Genomic DNA, 17,203 nt, shown 5'->3' on the forward strand with positions numbered 1-17,203 from the left:
GTTAGGTGGGGGAAAGGTGGGGCACTCGTGGATGATGGGGTGGGCAGTCTGCTTTCATCGGCTCGGGCAGGCTACTGATGGGCGTTGAATCGGCCAACACCCGTTCGTATCCGGTTTAGTGTTGACCAGTTCTTGCGAGGAAGGTCAGCGCCCGGTGGTAGGCTTGTATTTGGGTTGACTGAGAGTTGAGGGGGTCGGAGGGTCTCCTGCCAGTTAGTTCTCCATGCTTCAAGTGTGTTGAATTTGGGTCCACCAAGAGTTGCTGAGTGGCGGGAGAACGGGCGCCGGGAGGATAGGCGTTGGCGACCAAGGTCTTGGGAGTCTGCTACAAGTTTGTGCAGGATATGGGTTGGATAGAGACAGCAGCAACAGCACCCCAGTGTTGGCAGCACTCATGCAGCCCCAGACCATGACAGTAGGTAGGTAGGTAGGTCTTTATTGTCATTGCGCAAGTACAACAAAACTTTGTTTTCAGCACAAACCCGTTCAAGATTAGACAAACAAACAGTGTACAGGGTTACAGAACAAGAACGCTAATGGGTCGCCACAAGGCGCCTCGTAAAATATGGGTGAAAGGTCAACACTGGGGGAGGATGAGTAAAAAAATACAATCTAGACTGGGCTGCTAAGGGGGCCCAGTCTGGAGTGGGGAAAAAACCTCCATAGCAAAGCATATATACATATTACCACATCTATCTCAAGACTTGCAACAGAGGGGAGGGAGTGGGGGCTACGGTCGCAGGCTGCAGCTCTTCAGGCGCTGCCCATCCGTCCATCACCCCTAAGGGATTTGCGCCAAGGACGTTGGACGGGGGGTGGGTTATGTGTGTGTGGCGTATATTTTTGTGGATGCATGTGTGTGTGTAAGCCTGCCGCGTGTCTCTGTTCCGCGGCCTTGATGTTGTGCAGCCATTAGTCCAAAGTCAACAACAACTGGTGTGTGTCCATGAGAGACAAGAAGGGAGTTTGTTGTGTCCTCGCCGCACCGTCCTTTGGGAGAGTCTCGAAGCCAGGGAAACAATCCAAGTTAGAATGTTTTGTATGCGAGTGAAAATAAAATTAGCTTTTCACTCTAAATTGTCTGTGACTGATCCTCAAAATTCATCCTGCGGGGCAGACGGTCCGATGTTATCTAAATCACAAGAGTGTCCACAGTTCTTCCCGCATCCTCCAATCATTTGTGGTAGCTTTGGCGTACTTTGAAGACTGCCAGCTACTTCCAATTCGACTCCAATCGAGAACGTGATATCTTCACGTCCTCGACTGAAAGGGTCGCCAGGCATGCGGCACTCCTTCTTCTCCCAAGAGTCTGTTGTGTGTCCAGCAACAACTGCTCCGTCATGACAAGCAGGTTACCCCAAACCCAAGATCTTGAGGCCAGTTAAATATTTCCAATGTTTAGATTTGGAGAGCAGTGCAAAAAGAGGTAACAAGAAAGTTAAGACAAGACAAGACAAAGAAGCAAGCAGAAGAGAAGTAGCACCACCCTGCTTGACTGCAGGCATGATTATATTGTGGTGCTAGTAATTTAAACAATAAGATGATGTGTCCTTTTGAGTGGTTTGTAAATCCATATTGCTATTCAGGCTGTACATTGACTCCTTTAAAGCAGTGGTTCTCGAATGGGGGTACGCGTACCCCTGGGGGTACTTGAAGGTATGCCAAGGGGTACGTGAGATTTTTTTTAAATATTCTAAAAATAGCAACAATTCAAAAATCCTTTATAAATATATTTCTTGAATAATACTTCAACAAAATATGAATGTAAGTTCATAAACTGAACATCAAATCAAGTAGACTATTCCATTCATTACCATAAACCCAGAGTTTCCCCCATGCCATGATGGTTTGACCCTCACTAAAATGTCTGTCAAAAAGAACTGTGAAAAGAAATGCAACAATGCAATATTCAATGTTGACAGCTAGATTTTTTTTGGACATGTTCCATAAATATTGATGTTAAAGATTTATTTTTTTGTGAAGAAATGTTTAGAATTAAGTTCATGAATCTAGATGGATCTCTATTACAATCCCCAAAGAGGGCACTTTAAGTTGATGATTACTTCTATGTGTAGAAATCTTTATTTATAATTGAATCACTTGTTTATTTTTCAACAAGTTTCTAGTTATTTTTATATATTTTTTTCCAAATAGTTCAAGAAAGACCACTACAATTGAGCAATATTTTGCACTGTTATACAATTTAATAAATCAGAAACTGATGACATAGTGCTGTATTTTACTTCGTTATCTCTTTTTTTCAACCAAAAAATGCTTTGCTCCGATTAGGGGGTACTTGAATAAAAAAAATGTTCACAGGGGGTACATCACTGAAAAAAGGTTGAGAACCACTGCTTTAAAGTATGTCTTAAGTTTTATATCGGTCAATGAGGTCCAAGATGAAATAAAGGCTTGCTCCTGTAAAATGTTTCTGTAACTATGCTCACTGTGCAGCTCACACAATAATAAACTGTGATGCAAGTGTGTGTAGTCACAAAAAGAACAAAACTTTCTGAGTGCGTCTGATGGGAACATTTCCCTAACTGGGCCTGTTGGTGACACAAAACATAAATGCACACTTTCTGGTAGCGTTTCAACAGAGGCTTTATTTTTTCACCAATCATTGACCCAATTCACATAAGCATATTATTGTTAGAAGTATCTCCACTTCACCCATTAACTCAAGAGGACATCCTTTTTTAGTTAAGCAATCCAAAAAGCAGAGGGAGCAGAAGGCTTTAAAAGAAACCAAGGGAACTCCCGACGATCCAACCAGCTGCTTTTACAGGGTTTAGGGCTGGTTAAGTGCGGCCAAGATGTTTGTAGAACAACGGATAGTAACTCTGTTTAAAAGGAACGCTCACCACACCTTGACTTACTGGAGTGTTTTTTTCAGTTTTGGACTGTGCATTGCCTTTCTTGGACCTACTATTCTAGACTTGAAATGTCAAACCAACTCCACGCTGAGCCAGATTACCTGGGTGTTCTTCTCCCAACAGTTCTGCTTGTTGATCGGCAGCACGGTCGGCGGAATCTTTAAGAGGACGTAAGTGTGGCGGAAAGAGCGTGTGTGTTTAGTTGGTTATGAATAATCAACACTCATCTGTTTTAGGTTGTTCTCTGCTCTGTCGGCTTTATTTGTCTCCGCTCTCTTCATCTCTGTGATATTTGCCATCATCCCGCTGTGCAATAATGTCCTGGTGTTGGCCATCGCCATGGCTGTCTCTGGTTTGGCCATGGGAATTATTGACACCATTGCAAACATCCAGCTGGTCACCATATATCAGAAGGACTCAGCTGTTTTCTTACAGGTGAAAGAGCATCTTCCCTAACCAGACAAAATAACTGCTTTTAATTAAAAGTATAATTCACATCTTTGTTTTTGTCTTGGACATTTGTGCAGGCTCTTCATTTCTTCATTGGCTTCGGAGCCCTAGTGAGCCCTCTGATTGCAGATCCTTTCCTCTCAGAGCACGGCTGTGGGAATCACACTGAGAACGGGACAGAGATGATGCATCACTTCAGGAACCTGCTGAGAAACAGTCCCATTGCAGCGCAAAACATCAATCAGAGTCACTTGCCCCATGGGGGAGGAGAAGAAGAGTCCATTGTGCACTATGCCTTCTGGATCATGGCACTTATAAATGTAAATGCACAAAATAAAGGCACTGACTTGATATTATATTTCAAGTATCTAGTGCAGGGCTATTAAACTGGCGAAATTACACCATATTGGCCCCCCTAATACAATTCAAAACAAACATTTTTGTAGCAAATTCCTAAAAACGCTAGAGCTCTATTGTTGTATGGAGCAGTGTTTCTTAACCATTGGGCCGGGGATCCATTGTTGGGCCGCAAGCGCCCCCTGGAGGACCGTCAAAAAATATATGTTTCTCAGCTGTGGTCCGTATGGGCCCTCAGTTAGAAAACACTTTTCCACCACTTGTGGCAGTAATCCATCCATCCATTTTCTACCGCTTGTCCCGTTCGGGGTCGCGGTACAAAATCTCAAACAAACAGAAAAAAACTGAAGCTAAAGTCATGGTGGCAGTTTTTTTACACAAAAACTATGACTAAGGTGGGGAAGCCGTATTTTAATTTGCACTTTAATTGTATTAAAAAATGTTATCAAGTTAAAGTTAAAGTAAAGTACCACTGATAGTCACACACACACTAGGTGTGGTGAAAGTATCCTCTGCATTTGACCCATCCCCTTGTTCCACTCCCTGGGAGTTGAGGGGAGCAGTGAGCAGCAGTGAGCAGCAGTGAGCAGCAGCGGTGGCCGCGCTCGGGAATCATTTTGGTGATTTAACCCCCAATTCCAACCCTTGATGCTGAGTGCCAAGCAGGGAGGTAATGGGTCCCATTTTTATAGTCTTTGGTATGACTCGGCCGGGGCTTGAACTCACGACCTACCGATCTCAGGGCGGACACTCTAACCACAAGGCCACTAAACAAAGGCCAAGAAACATATTTATTATAAATTTAGTTTATTTATTTTAGCACAACATAGTTGTATGTAAATACATTTTTCGTCAGTTATTTATGAGTCCCTTTTTATGCAGTGTATTTGAATAGTACTTATCTTTTTAAACCAGTCTGATCTTTGGTTTCAAGGTTTTTTAAACTGTATGTAGGTTAGATATAATAATTGAATATGATTAAAATCATGTGAAGGATGACTTTATCAGTGTTACTATTTCAGTGGGCTCAGGGCCCCTCTTTAGTGAAAAAGGTTGGGCCCCCTAGGTCAAAAAGGTTAAGAACCTCAGAGGAACATGGACCACTATAAACATATTGGCAGATCCTTGCAATGACATTTTCAACCTTGCTAACAAACATAGAACACTGAGGTCCAAACTAATGATTTACATAACTGAGGCGTTCCTCAAGGTACCCCTTCAAGTGCTCTCCATTTCTGTCACTTACAAAGGTTTTTTGTTATGGGATTTATGTAACTAATGTGTGGCTGTAGCTTGTTTACTTCAGACAAAATCAGTAGTCATTTGTTCAACTTCGTTATACAGTAGTAATATTATACTCATAGTGTTCCTCAAGTTTCTATTTTAGGTCCTTTCTTTTGCACCATTTGGGCTATTCAATCGGTATCACTCGAGTTCAGTAAAAAAAAAAAAAAAATTGTGGTTCACATTTATGCAGATGATTCCTAAAAACACTGGGGCTGTCATAGACATTATCTTTGACTAGCTTTTTTGTAGAAGGTCCTTAAACGCAGCAGCACACACCTGTAACTGACAAGACCAAAATCAAATATTCTACAGAACATACAAAAAAGGGATAATAATAAAGAGAGAAATCCCCCCACCCTCAGTTTTCTGGAAATGTGGCCCCAAAACAATTTAGTTCAATATCCCTATTGAGAGGAAAATTACTTTTATTTGTTCCTCCGCAGCTGCCTGTGCCTATCATTGTCCTTTTCCTGATGTATCGGGAGCAGCTGATCCCGTGCTGTCCCAGGAGCACTCCTCGTCTCCTGGACAAAGATGAACTGGCCATGGAAAACCAGCAGGGAGCTGAGGGCACAGAAGTGGAACAGGCAGCCCATGAAGGTGGAGGTAAATATAAAACCGTATTCCCATGACTAATGCATGCTGTCCTTCTTTGCATGTCCACTGAATTTCATGAGGGAGGGGGAAAAAAACAATAACTGCCGTTTTGTGTGCTGCAATGTGTCATTTGCGGGCACAGGTCATGGGGATATCTTTAGCTGCTGTCAGAATGATAACCTGCGGGGGCTGCCAGTATCCTTCTTCATGATCCACATCCTTGGTGGTATGGTGCTCTTCATGACGGATGGCATTGTGGTGAGTGAGCTGTGCACAAAATAACAAACAATAGAGACACAGCCAACTGCCACACAGCTAATAACGTATATGCCATAAACTAGACCAGTGTTTTATCAACCACTGTGCCGTGAGATACAGTCTGGTGTGCTGTGGGAGATTATCTAATTTCACCTATTTGAGTTAAAAATATTTTTTGCAAACCAGTAATTATAGTCTGCAAATGATGTGTTGTTGTTGAGTGTCGGTGCTGTCTAGAACTCGGCAAAGAAACCGTGAAATACTTTTCCATATCAGTAGGTGGTAGCCGGTAGCTAATTGCTTTGTAGATGTCGGGAACAGCGGGAGGGAGTGTGCAGATAAAAAGGTATCTAATGCTTTAACCAAAAAAAAAAAAAACGTGAGTGCCCCTAAGAAACGGCATTGAAGCTTAGGGAAGGCTATGCAGAACAAAACTAAAACTGAACTGGCTACAAAGTAAACAAAAACAGAATGCTGGACGACAGCAAAGACTTACTGTGGAGCAAAGACGGCGTGCACAATGTACATCCGAACATGACGTGACAATCACAATGTCCCCACAAAAAAGGATAAAAACAACTGAAATATTCTTGATAGCTAAAACAAAGTAGATTCGGGAAATATCGCTCAAAGGAAGACATGAAACAGTTACAGGAAAATACCAAAAAAAGAGAAAAAGCCACCAAAATAGGAGCGCAAGACAAGAACTAAAACAGTACACACAGGAAAACAGCAAAAAACTAAAAATAAGTCACGGTGTGATGTGACAGGTCGTGACAGTACACCTACTTTGAGACAAGAGCTATATTGATGCATGGTTGGTTATGGTTTAAAGTTATATCCAACAATTGCGACAATGACTTTTTACTGTCAACTGAGTTTTTTAAAATTATTTCTGCTGATGGTGTGCCTCTGGATTTTTTCAACACAAAAAATGTGCCTTGGCTCAAAAAAAGGTTGAAAAACACTGAACTAGACACTAGACACTCTATGCGGTTGTTTCTGGCCACAACTACTAGGGGCACCACATGATCACGGCATAGGCTTCGGAAAGATTTTAAGAGTTTTTTCTTTGATTTAAATCCGTCACTTATAAAACATGACATCATAAAAGTTCTAATGAAATCGATTTTGGTGTCAAAGTTCAATTGTAAGTTTGTCTGAATCCAATTAGGAATGTGTAACACAACCTGCAAAATGCTTTGTTACTCATGGTAGCGGCAAAGCCAGCAAGGAACACAGACATAATTACATCATTTTAAACTCACATTTATACATTCACATATAGTGCCAACATTTGGGAACCAGGATGAGGTGATAGAAGAAAGGTAAAAGTATGATAAATATATTTGCGACAGCATGGGACAAAGTTATGTTTAAGTTTCACTTTTGCATCTCAGGCTCATAGCACATAAATGTGGTGCATTCAAGGAACCCTGATTAAAGTTTGAAGCAGATGTGTCTTGTTTTTAAAGATGCCCAGTGGAATTACTAATAATAATAATAATATTAATAATAATAGTAATATTGAGAATTATTCATGAATCAGTTGATCTCTACCTTACACTATGAAGTAGAGGAAAACTTGACAGATTTATAATTATATTTAATTTAATAATGCCAGGATGTATAATTATCAAAACTTTAAGATTGGAGATATTACAAGCTGCAGGTGAAAACCTTAAGGTCTTTACATTTGTGTAAAAAGCTAGTTTCAACCAAGTTAAATCAATAAATTGTTTTTAGTGCGTGCAAACATACTGAGTGTGTGTATGTGGGCTGACGACATTAAGTTTAAGATGGGGTGGGGGGTTTTCATGAATCTAATAATAATAATAAAAAAGTAATATTAAAAACCAAGTTCAGGCCACAAAAAAAAATAAAAAATTTAAGGCCACACAAACAGGGCTTAAATGACCTTCCAAATGCCTAAAAATGACATAATATGTTTTTATTTTTCAGGGCGCATATGCCGGTTTTGTGTATGCGTATGCTGTTGCACCGCCGATATCTCTGTCCCATAAGACAGCAGGCTACCTGCCCAGCATTTTTTGGGCAGCAATCACTGCAGGCAGACTGCTGTCCATCCCTCTGACGTATCGCTTCCCAGTTGTGAGGCTGCTCATGTTTAACCTGGTACTGCCATGTTGATGAGGCACTAAAACATAAAGGTCAAATGCTCTATTTGTCCGTCTGATTGTCCCTGTCCGTCTTACAGGTCGGCGCTATTGTCACTGTGCTGCTGCTACTTATCTTATACACCAGCAGCACCTTTCTCTTTGTTGGTACCGGTTTGTGCGGGTTTTTCCTGAGCAGCATCTTCCCGTGCATGCTCGCCTACACTGAAGACATCCTCAGTTACCAGGGTGCGTTACGGTAGTAGATAAATTACACCGAAAACAGATTACACTAATGAGGCAACCTCTGACTTTGTGCAGGATGTGCCACCACAATTCTGGTGACAAGTGCCGGGATGGGCGAGATGGTAATGCAGGTTCTGGTTGGCTCGGTAAGTGTGATGTTTTTCAACACACATTTGGCAAAAAAAACAAAACAGTGGACATTTAATTTTGCTTTTATATCCACAGATTATCCAGACGGAGGGCAGTTATAGCTTTCTTCTGTGTGGAGTGATTATCGCCTGCATTGGTTTAATGGTTTTCATCGGCCTGTTTTTCTTTGCTCGAATGCACACAAACTACCTCACAGGTACAATAATCAACCACTTTTTCAGACACTTATTAGTGCTTGTGAAAATTGTTTTCTTGTGTTTCATAATTTTCTTTACTCACTTACATCCCAGCAGGAACGACAAAGAAGTCCGCTATGGTGGAGGAAGAAACGCCCGAACAAAATGGATCGGCCAAAGTTGAGCCCGAAAAAGAGGCAGGGAAGAGCTGAGAGACGTTTTTTTTGGTTATGATATCTCGAGCAAACATTCACTCATCAAATAAATGTATTTACCACAAAGACTTGTTTGTTACTATTAGCAAAATGTGAATGGGGCACAATAATTGACGGCAAGAATTATGTCGATTATGTAACTTTGCTTGAAGCAAAAAGGAGGGCAGGATTCAGTTACTCCAAAGGTGCTCTTGATTCAGGCTCTGGAAAAACAACTTGACGTCCGCCATCTTTGAAAGTCTTCGCAAGGGCAGCCTGGCTTATGCTACAGCGTCACACTCCTCCCCCTCCAAAACCTTTGGCGGACCTAAAAAATAATAAACATTTTGCATCAATGTTGGTCAGCTTTTAAAATACATAATTTTTTTAATGTACTTTAATGTACTTTTCTTTTTCCACTATTGTAAAAGCAACATTTTTATATCAAATGCCTTCTCCCCTTTTTCCCCCTTTTTGTTTGTTTCAGACCATCATGTGGAAAAAAGTGACCGATTTTTCCACATCGATTAATTCTATTTCCAACCACAATCGGGATATTCCTATGGTTGCCATTGTTTACTGTCAAGTCTGTGGGATCATGTTTTGTTTTAGTCATGTCCTGTTTGGTTTTGGTCAATTAGTTCCTGGTTTTTCACTCCCTTGTTTTGTCACCATAGCAACCATTAGTTTCACCTGTTTCACATTTTGAGTCACGCACCTGTTTTCACTAATCATGTCACCAGTATTTAGGTTTGCAGTTGCCAGGCAGTCTGGCTGGCGACATTACTTCTGACACCCATGCTATCCTTTGCTTCCTGTTGATACCATAGTTCATGCTCCATGATTTCCAAGTAAGTTTTTGTTTATGACCATAGTTCAGTTTATGTGTTGACGTTCTTTTGTTTCATAGCCAAGTTTGTTCTCCACCTTGTGCGCGCCTTTTGTTTGCACCCTTTGTTCCTTTTTCATAGTAAAATTAAATGATGTCCTTACCTTCACGCCATGTCCACTTCTATTCTTGCATCTCGGGAAAACAAAACCCTCACAGTCCATGTCTTGACAGTTTACCACCACTACACAGGAGGCTAAATAGTTAGTTAACAAGAGTTGGGGTTGCCCACTCCCAGGAAAACATCGCCCCCTAGGGTTTTGGCAGATAATTATAGCATTAAACCCAGATGAAGACCTACAAAAGCATCAAGATTAATATCTATTGTATTCATTTTGGTAATTGTAGTTAAAGGCCCATTTATAATTCAGAAAGCTGAAAGTGTTTTATATCATCTTTTTGTTGTTGTTTTTATAACCAATAAAGTAATACTATCCAACACTGTATAATTGTGTTGTCTATTCTCTGGTTGATAATTAGTTACTCTATATATATTTTTATTGTATATTCATCTATTGCATGTTTTGTATATTTAAATATTTAGAGATGATTAGTGAAAACATGTATCCAGATACTATATCAGTGGTTCTTAACCTGGGTTCGATCGAACCCTAGGGGTTCGGTGAGTCGAGCTCAGGGGTTCGGAGGAGGTCAAAACACACCCGACTCGTCGTGTAAATAAAAACTTCTCCATATCGGCGTATTACGGATACGGCAACAGCAGAAGTCAGACTGATTTGCAGGTGTGTAATTTGTTGTGAGTTTATGCACTGTGTTGGTTTTGTTGTTCGAACAAGGTAATGTTCATGCAGGGTTAATTTTGGGCACCAGTAAAAAAACATGGTAACACTTTAGTATGGGGAACATATTCACCATTAATGAGTTGCTTATTAACATGCAAATTAGTAACATGTTGGCTCTTAACTAGTCATTATTAAGTACTTATTAATGCCTTATTCGGCATGACCTTATTATAACCCCAGCCCTCTAACCCTGGCCCTAACCCTCTAACCCTAACCCTAACCCTAACCAAATAACTCTAAATTAAGTATTTGTTCTTAGAATATGTTCCCTTAGTGTCCAAAAAACTCTAAATTAAGTCTTTGTTGCTTAGAATATGTTCCCCATACTAAAGTGTTACCAAAAACATATAGTAACTTTGTCTTGAATTTGAAAAAAAGGAGGGTTCTGTGAATGAACATATGAAACTGGTGGGGTTCGGTGCCTCCAACAAGGTAAAGAACCACTGTACTATATAGTTATATAAGTATAAGTAGTCCTTTTCAATTTATTAGATTAACTAATCTGCTTTTGCACTACTCTGATGCAGAGGAGGCTTTGTACTTGGTTGGACTTAAGCAATATATTCCAAAAGTCAACCAGTTTTCCAGTCAATATATAACTTCAGATTTAGTGACTCGATCCCCAGCGTATACAACTTTTTTTTTTTTATCTCTCAGCCATCCTACAAACATCCAAAAGGGAGCAGTAGACGTTGCATTTTGCTCAAGGGCAATACATTATTTTCATGGTCGGTACATTTCAATGCACTAAATTAGTGTAATTTCTCCAAAAAATGATTTCTTCCATTTTCACAGCTACATGACCTGTGAAAATGCACATAGAGATATTTTGATTGGCAACACTAAATTGGCCCTAGTTTGAGAATGTGAGTGTGAATGGTTGTGCGTCTATCTGTGTTGGCCCTGCGATGAGATGGCAACTTGTCCAAGGTGAAACCAGCCTTCCGCACATGTGCAGCTAAGATTGGCTCCAGCCCTTCTGCCACCCCGAAAGGAATAAGCGGTAGGAAATGGATGGATGGGTGAAATCCCAGTTTAAATGTTCTATCCCTAATAATGTGACTGTTTGTCATACGCAGTGTGCCACTCGTACAGGGCGCGATTGTGTTCATTTGACCTTTTTAGCTATGTGGGACCGTAGCAATGTAAATGCTACATGCTAATAAGATAAAGCTAATAGATCTTAAGCTTTGGATCTAACCAATAACTACAATGTTCCACTGCTATTTGGTGTAGGTCATGCCTTAATTAGGGCTGTCAAAAATAATGAGTTAACTTCCGTGATGAATCATCAAAAATTACCGCATTGGTAACGGTACAGTGGGAGAAGGAGACGGCACGGAGGCAGGGACGTCGTTATTTTGCAGCGTGTTTATTAAAATATATAAATTAAGTGTGTGACTAATCCAAATGTATACAGTGTGACTATGTGTAACAATTATATGTGGTGTTGAAGGTGCGTGTTGAGATCGGTGCGGAAGTCCAGAAAGGGAAAGGCAGGCTCGGAGGTCCAGGGACAGGCAGGAGGTCAGGGGCTGGAGCGAGGCGTCGTTGTCCGGGGGCAGGCAGGAGGTCGGGATCCAGCAAGGTAGCAGGAAGTCCAGAGGGGGTCCGGGGAGACGAGACACACAGCTCGAAACCAGGGGATGACGAAGGACTGCTGGATGACGACACAGGACAAGACACAATGAGCACAACGGAGGGGAAACACAAAGAGCGAGGAAGCACATAAGCAAGGAAACTAGAGACGTGTAAGGCTTACTGTACAGGTACAAGTAGCTACGTTCTGGCACTGGAACGCAGGACGCGCGGGCTTATGAAGGCGTGGGTCTCATCAGCGTCAGGCTGCTGCAGGAGAGGAACGCCCTGTGCGCTCAGCGGAGCGCACAGCAGAGTGAGAGGCGGCAGGTGTGTGCACCGTAACAGCATTAGCCATGTATACACGCAAATTAATCTTGTGTGCTCGCTGCTCACTCCAAAATACACCGTGACTGGTAGAGTTTTGAACAAATAATTGATGCAACATATTTTTAAAATGTTGCTGTAAGACATTCTGACAATAAAATTGCATTTGTGTCCAAATATTGGGGTCTTTTTTTAAGTGAATTCAAATTATACAAGTGAGTAATGACATGTTATTATTATTATTATTATTATTATTATTATTATTATTATTGTTATTATCATTATTGTCAGTATTATTCATTATTAATCCAAATTCAAAAATGTATTTCATTCTGATTTTATTTTCTTAGTAACAACTTAATAGCACTAGTTTTACTGTGTTTAAATGATACCTGCTTTGGTTTATGTGGTTATTATGATCATCAGAGTTATACAAATATAGATGCTGATGCAGAAGAGGCCCATGTGGGGAAAGTATTCTTTGAACTACTGTCATCTTAAAAAAATAACACATGTTTTTTGTTGGTTTTAAACTAAAGAACATGCATTTCTTTAACAATGGAAACACAGAGCTGTGTTTTTACAAAATATTCAACAAATATCAGAAATGCCTTGAGCTTAACTCAATCCAAATTGACGTATGATACAAACACAAAATGACTGTCAAACATTTCTAGCGTTCCAGGTGACCCAATCGCCACACACTTCTGATAATAGGAGGAAAGTGGAGCAAAAGAGCATATACTAATAAATGCATGTTCCCCAGTCATGGGGCCCCAAGAGCCAAGTTGACTGCCTTAATGTCTAAATCAGTGCCTCTGGGTTTTGATCGAAGCGTAGAGTTTAGAAGATGAACTGTTTGAGAGTCGTATGTATGATATTAAAATGTGTAAACATGGACATGGAGTAAATGCTGCAGTAAAATCTACCAGGCAATGCTTGTGCATGTTAAACACAATAAGTAACCTCTTTCCCAAACAGCACAGCAGAAAACATCACAACACAAGCTTCAACTCTCAAAGGAAGCTCTTATTTCCTGTTTAATGTCATCAAATATTTAGCACTCACTTCAGAAGCCATTATCCATGATTTGCAATGTGGTCAAGTTTGACTTGTTTTGCTACTATCAGTGATCTGTTCTCATCAAGATCAACTTTAAAAGATATGTTAAAACCTGAACACTGCCTTGCTTATAATTTTCTGACTATCTCACCCTGCAGACCCAAAGGTCCTTCATCCACCTGAGAAATTGATCTTTTAGCCATCTCAAACAGCAGTGATGCCTGAAAACAATCACAAAGTATAATATCGGATTATGGTTTTCTCTTTTAGGGACGAGTCAAATTGGCCTTATACTAAAGATTATTGACATTGTTAATGTTTATTGTGTGGCATGTATACCTTTCACATTCGAATCAATATGGTGCCAATTTATTATGAGGTATTGTGTGTAGAATTTTGAGGACAAAAAGGCTGTAACACAACAAAATGTGGAAAAAGGGAGGCGCTGTGAATACTTTCCGGATGCACCGTATCAGTGCAAAGGTGAGTAAGGAGACTACGACAGGTATTCTCGCTGGCAAATTTCGTTTAAAAATAAAAGCTAAAAAAAACCTCTTAACAGGTTTTGAGCAAATATATAATGTACATTTAAAAAATGTGAGACATTCCGAAAATAAAATTGCATTTGTGTCAAAATATTGGGGTCTTTTTTTTTAGGTTAATTTTAATTATGTACGCAAATGCTTTACTGTGATTAAACGTGATTAATCCAATTTCAAAAGTGTGATTAATCTGATTTATTTGACAAGCCCTTCCTGTGCAAATGTGAAAAAAACACATGTATTATGACTTGTACTTGTCTCATGACTTTGCACAAGAGCGCCAATAGCAATTAAAAACTTTGGTGTAGGACATTTAGGACAACTGTATAATTTTAGTTTTCATCAAATATGCGGGTTCATGTTACACAGCTAATCTAATACATTTACTGCCTCTGTTGAGAGGTGACATAAAACATTAGCAGCTAAATCACATAAGGAACAAGAAAAGGAGCTTTGGAAAATCTAATTAGACTGCTGATATGTGACGATAAATATGTTTGACAGCACTAATCATGCAGAGAAGAAGCTCACAATAAGTCATGAAGATACATTTGCATTTCCGTGAAAAGCATTTTAAAGGGTAAACAGAGAACTACTTATCTAATCGCATAGCTTCTATTATAATGTAGCACTTTCTTTATCTTTAACAGTTTACGATATATTATGGCTGTCAGCAGAATTGGCTGAACTGAGGCTGGAAGCAGAAGTAATAACATTTCCTGTTGCCATAACAGAACCATCCTATCTGCGTGGATGAACCTTTGAAAAGAGAAGTCAACTAAATGTCAGGGAAACTAAAATAGATTGTTTACGTACATATTTTACAAGCAAGTAAATCGTCAGAAGAATTCAGTCCTTAAATCAGCGTCTAATGTGTCATTTATGCGTGCTTTTGTTGACTTGAAGCTTAGCAAAAGCAACAATACGACTGGTGAACCAGCCAGGACACCCCACATGTTGTGTTAGCACCAGTGCAGCCAAACATCCATGGATTTTTTTTAGCGCTTTTCCAATTCAAGCTTGCAGTAAACTGGAGCATGTCCCAGCTGACTCTGGGCAAAAGGTAGACTCCACCTGGATTCAAGTTACACTAGTACCTCAACCTAATCGGTTCTGTGACAGAGCCCTTAATTCAAATCACTTGTATCTCAAATCTAGGCAGCCCCTAAAGCAGACCTGGGCAAATTAAGGCCCGGGGGCCACATGCGGCCCGTTAAGTTTTTCAATCTGGCTCGCCGGATATTCCCAAATATTTTTTGTAGACCTTTACGATGGAAACTGTAGCTGCCATTATGATGTGCAGTGATGTTTTCAAATTACCATAAGTCTTGAACTATACAAAGTATTTCAATGGTTGGAATCTGCGCTTTTGCATGATATTTTAGGGACTAGCGTTGTCCCGATGCCAATATTATTTAGATACTTTTCTAAATAAAGGGGACCGGAAAACATTTCATTATTGGCTTTATTTTATCAAAAAATCTTAGGGTGTGGCGGACCGGTACTTTTCAGAGGCAGTATGGTGCCGAATATGATTCATTAGTATCGCGGTACTATACTAATACCCGTATACCGTACAACCCTACTAATGACTATGGTAATCTTTGTCACAGCAGCTCAGATGAGGCACCAAGCAGTGTGGGTGGGGGGCGTTTCCACAGAGTGTTTCCAGAGCGGCCAGCCTGAAATGCGAGTGCCAGGGACAGACGCAGACGGAGATTTTTACAAGAAAGTTCTAAAGCTTAGTGATGTATCAGATATATCAGATTTGTAGATGTTTTTGGGTTTTTTACCCTTCACATTCATATTTCGCTGTGTTTGTTGCATTTTTTTTTGCATTTGGCTTGATTGTAAAATATGTGGATGGATAGGGGGCATAACGTTCATATGTTCTCAATATTCAGGGTTTTATCGTTCATAGAAAAAATTGAAATTCCATTCCGTTTTTAAGGCGGTCTGTCAGAAAATGTTTAGCATTTGATCAGATTTTATTGTGAGGTTTTATATTAGTTTTCCTAAAAATAGATATACCGGCCCCCAGACACATATTTTTCTCTAAATTTGGCCCCCCGAGTCAAAATAATTGCCCAGGCCTGCCCTAAAGGGACATGGATGTTTTGCGAGATCTCGCAATACTTTTTTCGAGATCTCGCAATACTTTTTCCTATGTCAGTGAACCAGAAGTAAAACAGCCACAGTACCCATCACGACGAGAAAGCCCCCTCGCCCTGAGTATTCTTTTCAGATGTCTCTCACTTATGTCAAAGCCATGTCTACGTGCAAGAACAGATTTGATGTCTTCATATGTTAGGCCAATACTAAAATAAAAATCAATAAACTTCTCCCACGGATGATGGATAGGCTCCTCCATCGCTTTGTCTGTTTTACTTCCAGTTCACTGACATAGGAAAAAAACCTTTTGCGACATCTCGCAAAACATTTTTTTCCCTCTGTGACAGACTCCAGCTGTCGGGTGGGTTCTCAGGACCACCAAGGAATGACATTGTCTAGCAGGTGTAGACTTTCTTTATTTTTCAATATCTCAAAGTCTCTCGCTGGTTGCTTTTCAGCTCCGGCTCCACCTGCTGCTCGCTCCGCCGCCTGCTTTTCAGCCGCCTGCGTCTTCGTCTCCCTCTGGCTTTCCTGCGCTCTCGCTCCGCATCCGCCTCTCGTTGGGTCTGTCTCTTTTCGTCTCTCTCCGTCTCCTCCTCTTCCCCCTCCTCCTCTGCTGCTCCACTTTTATTCAGTGCGAGGAGGTTAATTAATTGTGCCCAGCTGCCCGATCCACGCACCTGCAGTCCATTTCGATTGCGGCGTCGCTCCCGGCGCACCCCGCCTTGCTGCTCGCTCTTCGTCCACGCCTCCTCGCCGCCATCTCGGAGTCGGCCCCGGCGGGACACGCCTTGCTGTTGGTCCGCCTGCCCCACCTCCCCACACCCTCCATGTCCCTTTAGGGGCTCCGTACAAACCAACATCTCCCTTTGAAGTTAATTGAAATCTATTTAATTGGTGCTTGACACCCCCAAAACAGCACAATTTTAACATGTTATATTCAGTTCAGTTCAGTTCAGTTCAGTTCAGTTTCAATTTATTTCGAACATGCATACAACACAATGTAATTAATCACATATTTCCAGTTGTTTCATTACAGCACATCCGAAAAGGAGTAGGAAGAAGCTGAGTTTATTTAATCCTAATCCCTTTTCATACCATAGAAATGTTATTTTATTTCCTTGTTCTCTGTAACATAACAGTGAACAAATAAATAATAAATAAATAATATTAATAATAATA

The 17,203-nt window shown here is 40.6% G+C and overlaps 2 protein-coding genes across 2 annotated transcripts; one reads left to right on the top strand and one right to left on the bottom strand.

The window, feature by feature from the left end:
• Positions 1–2,816: 2,816 nt before the first annotated feature.
• Positions 2,817–8,758, top strand: mfsd4ab (major facilitator superfamily domain containing 4Ab). The gene is made up of 10 exons (XM_062052037.1): positions 2,817–3,046; positions 3,113–3,311; positions 3,404–3,646; positions 5,414–5,576; positions 5,710–5,825; positions 7,788–7,961; positions 8,044–8,191; positions 8,264–8,334; positions 8,414–8,534; positions 8,629–8,758. The coding sequence occupies exons 1-10, from the start codon at positions 2,817–2,819 to the stop codon at positions 8,724–8,726; spliced, it is 1,563 nt and encodes a 520-aa protein (XP_061908021.1). The 3' UTR covers positions 8,727–8,758.
• A 7,685-nt stretch (positions 8,759–16,443) lies between these two features.
• LOC133654358 (octapeptide-repeat protein T2-like) lies at positions 16,444–16,884 on the bottom strand. Its single transcript, XM_062054681.1, has one exon. It carries the CDS (start codon positions 16,882–16,884, stop codon positions 16,444–16,446), a length of 441 nt encoding a protein of 146 aa, XP_061910665.1.
• Between the last annotated feature and the right edge of the window lie 319 nt (positions 16,885–17,203).

The sequence above is a fragment of the Entelurus aequoreus genome, linkage group LG07, assembly GCF_033978785.1.
Source record: "Entelurus aequoreus isolate RoL-2023_Sb linkage group LG07, RoL_Eaeq_v1.1, whole genome shotgun sequence".
Lineage (NCBI taxonomy): Eukaryota > Metazoa > Chordata > Actinopteri > Syngnathiformes > Syngnathidae > Entelurus > Entelurus aequoreus.